The sequence below is a fragment of the Octopus bimaculoides genome, chromosome 15 (assembly GCF_001194135.2).
Source record: "Octopus bimaculoides isolate UCB-OBI-ISO-001 chromosome 15, ASM119413v2, whole genome shotgun sequence".
Taxonomy (NCBI): Eukaryota; Metazoa; Mollusca; class Cephalopoda; order Octopoda; family Octopodidae; genus Octopus; species Octopus bimaculoides.
The window spans coordinates 32,741,556-32,752,659 of record NC_068995.1 but is presented as its reverse complement, the minus strand read 5'-3'; the positions used below and the strand labels follow the sequence as shown (position 1 = coordinate 32,752,659).

The following is an 11,104-nucleotide window of genomic DNA, read 5'->3' as shown; positions in this document are numbered from 1 at the left end:
TATATATATATATATATATATATATATATATTAAGACTGGTTTACCTTATTCAGTTTTATTTTTTATTTTGCTACTAGCCACAAGAAAAGCTGAAAGTGAGGTTGTGATTGATGTAAGTTGCTGAAAACAAGGGAGGCTACTTTAGTTGTACAATGTCAACTAATACTTCATTTTCCCCATCTTTCAAATTGAATTACATTGTGTCAACATAGAACAGCTTAATTAAACACACTTCAGAAACGTTAATTATATATAAACAGACATCTCAAAAGTAAATAAACGCCCCGCTCCCATACTGTCTTATCTATGTAGACACTACCTGATGCTGCAAACTTGTTTATCATGCATAGGTCATGTCTACTAAATACTAGATTAAGTATTTAAATGCATCAAAGAACCTTATTTTATTTATAAAAACAAATATTTAAAAAATTATTGTTTTTTACTTTTGAGAAGTCTGTTGTACATAATCCTTTAAAAGTAAAACAGTGTGTTTAAAATGACTATAGTGACAAAGAAAAGTTGCAAATATTACAGAAAGTCGAACATTCCAACTTGTCTCCTTCTGATGATTTGATCCAAAAGAGCCACCTAAATTAATTATAGGTGTTGAAGCATTGAATTCAGGAGTGTTCTGAAGCATCATTTGTTTGTGAGACTTAGATGCTACTTGTTTAGATACAAGATTGAAAGCAACAATGAAACAGTAGACTCCCAAGCATCAGATAAACTGACATTTGCAAAATGAGGATTCACATTCCAAATTTCCACTTCCTCCACTGAAGGCATATTTACACTGCTTCATGTGACACTTCAGGAACAGCCTGTAACCCAGAGATGACAGTCACAAAGGGATGGATGTTCACTTGAAGATTTCTACTGTTAGTTAAAATGAAGTTGATGTCAAGTGCAGTTTGTTAAAGTCAAGATTAGAAAATATATTGAATGACATGCATTGGGAAGAACATTTGGAAGGTTTCAAATGTTATGATTTCATTGTATGATTCTGTTTGTCCATTCCCTTGCGGATTGTAAGGAGTAGTTCTGCTAGTAAATACATTTTGTTGGTGCAAGAATTGTTGTAAATCCTTCAGCATGAAAGATGTTTTAGGCTCTCTGTCAGTTACAATGACAAGGGTTCTAGTTGATCCAATCAACAGAACAGCCTGCTTGTGAAATTAACATGCAAGTGGCTGAGTACTCCACAGACATGTATACCCTTAATGTAGTTCTAAGGAAGATTCAGTGTGATACAAAATGTGACAAGGCTGGCCTTTTAAAATACAAGTACTACTAATTTTTACCAGCTGAGTGGACTGGAGCAATGTGAAATAAAGTGTCTTGCTCAAGGACTCAATGCACCACTGAAAAACAAACTCACGTCCTTACAACCATGAGCTGAATACCCTAACCTCTAAGCCATGCACCTTCACAAAGATGTACCCTGATCAGAATGAATGTGCAGTGGCATTTCAAAAGTTGAGAAGAATTTTAATAAGTACTTTACAATGCTTTCAGTAGTCATATATATCTTCATGTGGGAAAGCAAAAGAAACCTTAACGATGTACCCATGATGGTTAACAAATATTGTTTTTTTTGTGGTTGAAGGGAGAGGTTCTTTAAAAACCAAAGCCTATTCTTTTGAAGGCTTGAGGAACCTTCATCGTGTGAGTAAGTGTTGGATTATAAACCTCTGCTTTATCTCAGCACCTGTTGAGCATGTAGACATCATTCTGTTGACTTCATCTCCAGAATATCGAAGATAAGCACATAATGAAGCATCTGTGTGATGCCAGAATGGCAAAAATCCTTATGAAGTCTATGAAGTACATCCATATCCAACATTAATGTATAAATCCAGGACACTGTCCTTCCTTGGTCTGTAGGTCATGTCAAAGTGAAAACAGTCAGATTTTCTACAGCCAAATATGCTCTTTCTCTCACCAACCCTTACCTGTTTTCAAGCAAGGTAATATTTCTGCAAGTCCTTCAAAAAGGAACAGCACAATGAATGCCTGGATGTATTTTCACAGCACACCGCTTGTATGATGGTGCTGTTGCTTACAATTAGTATGTTATATCAAGACAAGGCAACAGAGACAAACAGATGCATCCACGTACTCAAATGTATATAAGATGCTTCTTTCAGTATCTGTCTTCCAAATTAACATGCATGCAAGTTTTCATCTGTTGCTTCTCCCACATCTTTGACACACTTATCTCCATCTCTTATATTTCTGTCATTCATGCCATTCTTATAACAATAATCATCCTCCTATGATCATCCTCATCACTCTATCCCTTTTGAAGGCCTTTGTAAACATCTGTTTAGCTAATGTACTCTACTGTCACCCATTCACTATTATCAATCATTTTTCTCTCTCCTCATTTCACATCAGTCACTCTGTTCGGCCATCGTGCTCTTGCTTGCTTCAGCCATTCATGGTGACCTTTGTGTCATTGCTCTTTGTTCCAGTCACTTTCTTGATCTCATTGTCCTGAGTAAAGGTACATATCTTAGCACACTAGATACTCTTTTTTTTTTTTTTTTAAGATAAAGTGGTTGGCAAAATAGAGAGAAACTGAAGGATTGAGGGTGCCCTCTCCTTTCTTGTTTTTCTGAGGAGATGACAAATTCTCTGGTGCCAAGATAAAATATATCCAGCACATTAGTAAAGTGGTTGGTGATAGGGAGGACATCCAGTCATAAAAACCAAGCCAAAAATGAAATGTTGTACAAGCAAGATGTGGCTCTGCAACCTGTATATGAGAACAACTGCTCCTAATAAAATCTAACTTGGATTATGGTGACCTATCTAACACATACCAGCATGGAAAGCTGACAACAATGTTGATCATGATGACGATGATGAGGGGGAGGAGGAGGATGTATATGTCTGTGTGTGATATAGTCTAAACTCTAATATATCAATTATATTTCTACACTCTCTGAGTGGTTGGCGTTAGGAAGGGCATCCAGCTGTAGAAACTCTGCCAAATCAGACTGGAGCCTGGTGTTGCCATCCGGTTTCACCAGTCCTCAGTCAAATCGTCCAACCCATGCTAGCATGGAAAGCGGACGTTAAACGATGATGATGATGATGATGATGATGATATTTCAAAGTATGATGTACCATATCTACTGACATACTCTATTTATATCTCAATGTGTCATAAAGTGTCTTTATGACAGTTATATTTCCAACATGTCAAATACAGGATGTTCAGCTAAATTTGACAGTTTACATAAAAGGAAAGGAAAGCAATATACAATCCAAAAGTTAAAGTATTTTTAAAAAATCGAAAACTATCAACCCATCAAGCCAAGTAAGATTGTAACTGTGGCTGATGCCAGTGTTGTGTAACTGGCACGTAAAAATCACTCATCAAATGTTGGGTGATATGCTGTGCCTAAGAAGACCTGTCAAGCCAAGTAAAATTGCAGCTGTGGCTGATGCCAGTGCCAGTTGACTGGTACCCATGCTGATGGTACGTAAAAAGCACCATTTGAGCGTGTGGCCAATAGCAGTGTCAGGTCAATGGCACCTGTGCTGGTGGCATGTAAAAAGCACCCGCTACGTTCTTGGAGTGCTTAGCATTAGGAAGGGCATCTAGCTGTAGAAACCATGTCACACCAGATTGGAACCTAGTGTAGCTCCCCAGCTCACCAGTTTTCAGTCAAATTGTCCAACCCATGTCAGCATGGAAAGTGGACGTTAAATGATGATGATGATGATGACTAGGAGATAACAGTTTACTCAAAATAGCTTCCCTCAGCTTCCAATATGACCTCAAGATGACTCTGGAAACTAGTTCATGCATTCTTCACTGTGACCTTGGAAATATCTGCAAACACCTTGATCTTGTTCACCAGCCTGGCCTTGGTGCTGCATGCTGAACTGCAACACTAAGGCCAAGCAGAGTTGGTGTCTTTCTCAACTGTGCCCTATATATAATAACACATGGGATTACAACTGGGGGAATTAGGAGGCCAGAAAATGAGGCTGGTAAAGTCATAGAAATTCTCTGACAACAATTCTGACTCTTTCTGAAGAAATGCCAAGAAGCTAAATCCTACTGCCACATATATGGCCTTCCAGTAGCAACCCTCTCTAGCCAGCATTTGACCATAGTCTCCAGCTTCACATAGCTGTTTGAATTGAGTCAAAGGCACTGTTCATCAAGGGTTGGATGAATTCTGGTGTGTAGATGCAATCAGAATGCCTGCTGTGTCTCTTTCTGTTGGCCACAGCTTTGTTGTCTCCATTGCAGATGTTCATGTCGTTATGTCTTACAACCATTACAGTGTTTGCTAAGCAGTGAGCAGCAGTCATGGTGTTGGCATTTTTGATACCTGTGTCATCATGATACAGGTAACTCTTTTCTAACATTCAGCTAACTTCCAGTCCTCCGTGTAAGCTAACTTTTCCTCAACTACAACTTTAATCTGTATGCTTTCCAACACTGTTGACTTTTCACCAATACATTAAGCTGTTTCTGCAAAAAAAGAGATGTAAAAAATTGTAAAATTTAGCCCAAACACCCTGTAGTGTACCCCGTGATGTACTACAATTATATTTCAGTGTATCCCTAAATGTACTTTAGTCCTTTATTTGTTATTTAGTTCCGTATGAATAGTTCTTTATTCTGTTGCAATGTAACCTGATTTTAGAATGCTTGATAATTCCTCTGTGTTTCACAGTTCTATTCCAATATGTTTTGTACTCTGTCATAATTTACCATTTTCCTATTCCAGGAATTGAATACAACATTGGTCGAGTTCCAATTGGTAGCTGTGACTTTTCCACTCGTATCTACTCTTATGATGACACTGTAAATGACACCAAATTAATGCAGTTTGATTTAGCTGAGGAAGATCTTAATTATAAGGTAAATAGGAGATGCTTGAAATACCTTTGAACATCTTGGACAGCCAATCAATCAGATAATTATACTTTGTTATAATCATCAAGTATTTTATTTCATTGACTGATATCTAAATCTTTTGCTAAATTTATTCCATTTATCACTTTTGACAAGCAAATCTGTGCTATTGAGCAGAATATTTTACTATACCCCATCTTTTATGCTGATTCCCTTAATGTTAACACTTTCAATTAGTTAAGGTTAGAAGCCATGAGAGCCACTGTCTGGTTCTGCATCAAAGGCATTTGTTGTTGTTGTTGCTGCTGTTGCTGTGGTTGTTGTTGTTGTTGCTGCTGCTGCTGTTGTTGTTGCTGTTGTTGTTGTTACACAGTGTAGGTAAAAATACACCAGAGTCTTTAGTCATCTGTCAAGTCACAACAAAGACCTGAGACAGATAATATTTTCCTTAAGATGTGCGCTGTGCCCAATAAGGCTGCTTTTTGCAAGACATCAGTCTTGCATGGGATTTCCAATTGCCTTAAGAAGTTTTGAAGTTTCAATGGGATTGAGCCCAACGTTCCAATCACCACTGGTATCACTTTTACATTACCCTCTCGCATTCCATACAGTCTTGCCATTTCCACTTTCAATTCGGAGTACTTGGTGATTTTTTTCAACCTCTTTCCTCACAACATTCATGTCATTTGGTATGGCTGCATCAATGATCTGACAGTATTTATCTCTCTTATTCAATATGACAATATCCAGCCGATGGTGTTTAATTACACGATCCGTCTGAAAATCATAGTCCCAGGGTATCGTTACTTTTCCATCCTCCTGCATAACTTTACTTGGTACATGTTCACACCAGTTCTCTGTTACTTCATATTGGTATTTACGGCACCAGAGTCAATGAAGACACACACACACATTATCGTAGCGGTGCTTGTATTCTTTTTGTGCAAGGCTCTCACATCCACTTACGAAATGGGTCACATTTTCCACACTCCACAGAGTCTGCATTTCTGGGGGTCAGAAGTTTTATAGACGTTATACTTCACTGAATTGGTAGCAAGAGCCTGGTCTTGTGCAGCAATGATCAGGTTTTTGGTGGTATGCTTCAAATCACCTCGCTCAAGCCATGCCCACGATGCTGTATTATCCTTAATGTCTTGTGTATTCCTTTCAGACTGTCTATGCATTCCTATTTCAAGAAGGTCTTCTTTTCTCTTCTCCTCAGCTTTTTGCTAAAACTCTTCCTTGCCCATCTTTTCATCTGCATTTACACCCATATCTTTCACGGCATATTGCAGCAAGTCTTCATCACTATTTATCAAATACTTGGTAAGTGTTCTCCTTTCACTCCTTATACAATGGTCTATACTAATTAGTCCTCTGCCACCATTCTTTCTTTTCATTTACAGTCTGTTTACATTTGCTTTAGAGTGTAGTGCCCCATGCAGTGTCACCAACTTTCTTGTCCTTCTATCCAGTGTTGATATTTCCTCCTTAGTCCATTTGAGGATGGATGTACTATATCTGACCACAACAACTGCCCAGGTATTCATTGCAGTAATCAAATTTTTGGCATTCAGGTTATATTTCACCACCATCTTCACCCTTTTTTTATATGCCTCACTGACCTTGACTTTCATTTCTCTGTGTAGAATGTCATCTAACTCCGAAATCCCTAAATATCTATACCCATTACCGTCGGCATCACCCATGGTCTCTTCTGATGGTAACTGCAATCCTCTGCAGGCTACTTTCTTCCCTCTTTTCAAGTACTGAGCATTTGGTAATCCCAAATTCCATACCGATGTCCCTACAACACTCTGGACTGTTTTGGTTAAGGAATCTATCTGTTTTTCAGATTTCCCAAACAATTTCAGGTCATCCATAAATAGAAGATGGTTCAATGATGAGCCTTTCTTCCCACATCAGTAACCCATCTTAACTTGCCTAAGTTTCATTGTTATGGGTATTAGTGCAATTACAAAAAGTAACAGAGAAAACGAGTCACCTTGGAAGATTCCCCTTTTAATATTAACTTCTCCAAGGAATACATTCCTTGAGTACAATTTGGTTCTCCACTCTTTCATGCTGTGCATCAGAAAATTTATGATGTTGTCAGCAACACCAAACATCTGCAGGTATTCAACGATTCAAGAATGAGGCATCATATCATAAGCCTTCTTAAAGTCAATCCAAGCCATAGACATGTTTGTATGATGCTTTTTACAATGCCTCAAAACTGTTTTATCGATGACCAGGTGGTCCTTGATACCCTGAGAACTCTTCCTACACCCTTTATGTTCCCTTGGTAGTATTTCTTCCTGTGCCAGGAAAGTGTATGTCTTTGGCACACATATTTCAGTGAGTATCTTCCAGATTATGTTTAGGCATGCTATGGGACAGTAGTTTCCCACAATATTCCCCTTTCTTCTATCTTTCATTACAAGTGTTGTCCTCCCAGCCACTATCCACGCAGGGACTGTACCTGTTCTTCCATATTTTATATTTCTTCTCTAATTTTTCTCAGTCAGTCTTTTCCCCTTTTTTCCAGTTTCCTCTTAACCATTGCTCAACTTTTCCTAAATCTTGCCTTGCCCACATTATGTTCCTTTCAATGCGTCGTTTCCACCATAGTTCTTTTGCTCCACCATTTTTTTGGTTTCTTAAGTTGAAATTTCTCCTCAACAAGTCGTGCAGTAGCTCGGAGAAGATTTCTTGTTTGTGTTATGTCCTCCGTCTGGATGTATGGTATGACAGTATTTATCTTTTGTGTTACTTTATTTATCATACTCCTATCCACCCTTCTCATATTCATAGGGATTTTTCTTCTGGAGCATTCATCAACTCAGTGAGTCGTCTTTGAATTTCAAGCAATTCCTTATCTAGTTGGTTCATTTCCCCTGCATGTCCACCACCCCACAGTATCAGGGTTCACTGTATAACGTTCCTGTTCTTCATCTTTAACAGCCCCATCACCATTCCCCTCCTCCTCCTGTCTACTCTTCTCCCTGCTTTCAACCCCTACCTCTCTGTTTTCAACTCCGATCATCCTTTGTAGTTCATCCGCAGGGTCTTTCAAACTCTCACTAGTCCGAGATATTTCTACTCCAGTTAAGTAACCCTTTCTCCTAATTACTCTCACTTGGTTCATTAGTTTATTTTCTGATATTTGACACATGTCCCTTTCCATCCAAAATTTCAAGGTATGTCGGCCTACTCTGCAACTTCTTTCCAGCTTTTCTCTTTCATGACATTCAATAAGTGTATTGTATTCTTCCGTTGTCCACTTATGTCTGTTTTTGCCCACACCATGTATGTGATCTGTTGTGACATAACAACTGTCCGAGGCCAGATCACTGCCCCTGATGCGGGTGGTTTTGGACATGCCAGGCGAGAAACCTTCACTATGATCGGCTACAGCTTCGTTCTTGCCATTAATTCTTTCCTTGTTGTGTTGCATCATGCTTTCCTAAGTCATTCATGGGGTTCCCACGAGAGTTGTTATTGAGATCCCATCTCTCTCTTCCTCTCTTTATATGTATATACACATGCACATATATATACATACACATATATATATAAATAGCATGCATGTATTGTGTCACCTCCATAACCACAACGATTATCATTACCACCATCATTCTACCTATAGCATTTAAAATTATCAATAATAATATGGGCCCCGGTATATTGCAGCAGATCTTCCTCACTATTTATCAAATACTTGGCAAGCGTTCTCCTTCCATTCCTTATACAATGGTCTATACTAATCAGTCCTCTACCACCATTCTTCCTTTTCATATACAGTCTGTTTACGTTTAATACTATCTTTTATGCTCCTTGCATGAATGGTAATCCAGGGATCATTCTCAACTAATTTTCAATTCCTTTACTGGTCATTTCAAGTGCTCCCACAATCACTGATTTTGTAACCATCTTGAGAGTAGGAGAAAGAGAAGCAGCTTGGTGAATAGACCAAATTCTATAGATTTGGTAGATGGTAAAGAGATCAGCAGTAGGCATTCCTGTGTGATAAGAAGATTATTATTATTATTATTATTATTATTATTGTTATTATTATTATTATTATTATTATTATTATTATTATTATTATTATTATGATGTTGTTGTTGTTGTTGTGTCGTCATCATCATCATCATCATCATTATTATTTTTGTTGTTGTTGTTGCTGCTGCTGCGTGAGAGAGCAATGCATGCCATCAAAGTGACACTGGGGTACAAATATACGAAGCCCAATATACCCATCATGTCTACCCGTCTGATAAGGGTACATCAGGTACATGCATCACAACCATATGTGTGCAACATGGTGATCTTACATGAAGATAAACAGTGCATGACCTTTCAGGTGGAGCCCAATTAGAATTTTCTTAGAGTTGAGTCCCTGAATGAGGGTTGTTTGAGGATGATGAATGAAACACCTATGTTTCCAGAGGTGAATTATTTAAACCCCAAAGAATTCCTCTCAACACATGGCTATGATGCTCCCCCACTACTTCTGCTCGTGATCAGAGATGCACGTATTGTCAGCCACTAAGGGACATGCTCAACTGGTTAAGGTCAAACAACTGACAAGCAAAACTGGTATTGAGCAGAATATTTGCTGTAACCCATCTTTTATAACAATCAAACAACTGACAAGCAAATCTGTCAAACAACTATTATTTGTGCCTCCTTCTTCTTTTCATTAAGAAGTTGAGTTGTTTGTGTGTGAATTGAGATCAGTTATATTAGACACATGGACTTGTGAATTTTCATCTCACCTCAGTGAATGCTGTGTCCTCCAGCAATACACTTGACTCTAACTTTCAAACACTATTATAACGAGTGGTTCATGAATGTGATGTGCACCTCATATGTTTGTTCTATCATTATTACAATGACCTTTGTTCTTCTGAATTACCAACTCTGTACTAGATTCACTAAAGCACACTTATTCTCAACTGTCCCTTATACATCCCCACCCCCGACTTCTTTGACTAAACACTTTGCCTGATTCCTTCTTTTCTCACAGCTTTAGCTGTTTGGAACTATTGCCCTCCTTGTTAACATTTTACCAAATTGGAGAAGATATGTTAAATATGAAATGTGTCAACTTTAGCAATCTGTCCCTAATCCTTTTAGATTACATCATAAAAGCAAGAAGAAAAAAATAAGCATCAGTTTGTTTGTGAAATTAATTTGCAATGTTTACAATGCACTAGTGTCTCATCCAGGAGTATAAGATGTCTCTTTGTCTCTCATTTAATGTTAGAGACTAGAAATAAAATACTAGACATATGACCTTTTTAGCTTACTTAAGTATACAGATAGTCACAAACTAATGCCATATATATATGTGTATGTGTGTGTGTGTGTATACAAATACATACACACGCATGTATATATATACAAATACACATACATACATGCATGCATGCATGCATATATGCATACATACATGCATACATGCATGCATACATACATACATACACACACACACACACACACACACACACACACACACACACACTTTATAAACACATACATGTCTCTGTTCTTGATAATTTCTTGCCTCTTATTTCTTCACTCACTGTCTTATATATCCTTTCTTTATCCTTTCCTTCCCACCTCTCACACTTTTTTGTCAAGATTGAATGGGTTTGTAAATTCATACATTTGTATGTCTTACAGTACTGAGTATGTTAAAGATTGATGGTCACAAATGCAATCAGTGAACTATGAAGCTATTATGTTGAGTGAACAAAAACAAAATGTTTAAGACTGAATATACTCTAAGGATGAGTCTTCATTTAAATTCATTTGTTATTCCCAACTTTTAATGAGTTGAAAATAGATGTCTGTTATTATGCAAGCAATATAATTGTGAATGAATGTCTTCATTTGAAACAATAACTAATAATCTACCTTTGAATGTAATCTCATCTGAAATTTGAACTTTTTATTCTTTTTATTCTTTTTATTTAGATTCCATTAATAAAAAAGGCTCAGAAAATGAGTCATAGAAAAGTGCTCTTGTTTGGGAGTCCATGGAGTGCTCCAGCCTGGATGAAGACAAATAATAATATGACAGGCATGGGAATGCTCAAAGGGAAAGCTGGTGGAGTCTATTATAATGCTTGGGCACTCTATTTCGTCAAGTAGGTTTACCTGGAAAATTCCTTTTGCTATTCATTTCATCTTTATATATATATATATAT

The 11,104-nt window shown here is 37.5% G+C and overlaps 1 protein-coding gene across 3 annotated transcripts in view; it reads left to right on the top strand.

Annotated features, from left to right (window-relative positions):
* The window catches only part of LOC106878218 (lysosomal acid glucosylceramidase), a 73,396-nt gene that overhangs the window by 42,093 nt on the left and 20,199 nt on the right, over positions 1-11,104 (top strand). For all 3 annotated transcript variants that reach the window (XM_014927369.2, XM_014927367.2, XM_052973233.1), the window contains 2 exons: positions 4,759-4,892; positions 10,872-11,044. In XM_014927369.2, the coding sequence (XP_014782855.1) occupies positions 4,759-4,892; positions 10,872-11,044 (307 nt within the window). The remainder of the gene's footprint in view (positions 1-4,758; positions 4,893-10,871; positions 11,045-11,104) is intronic.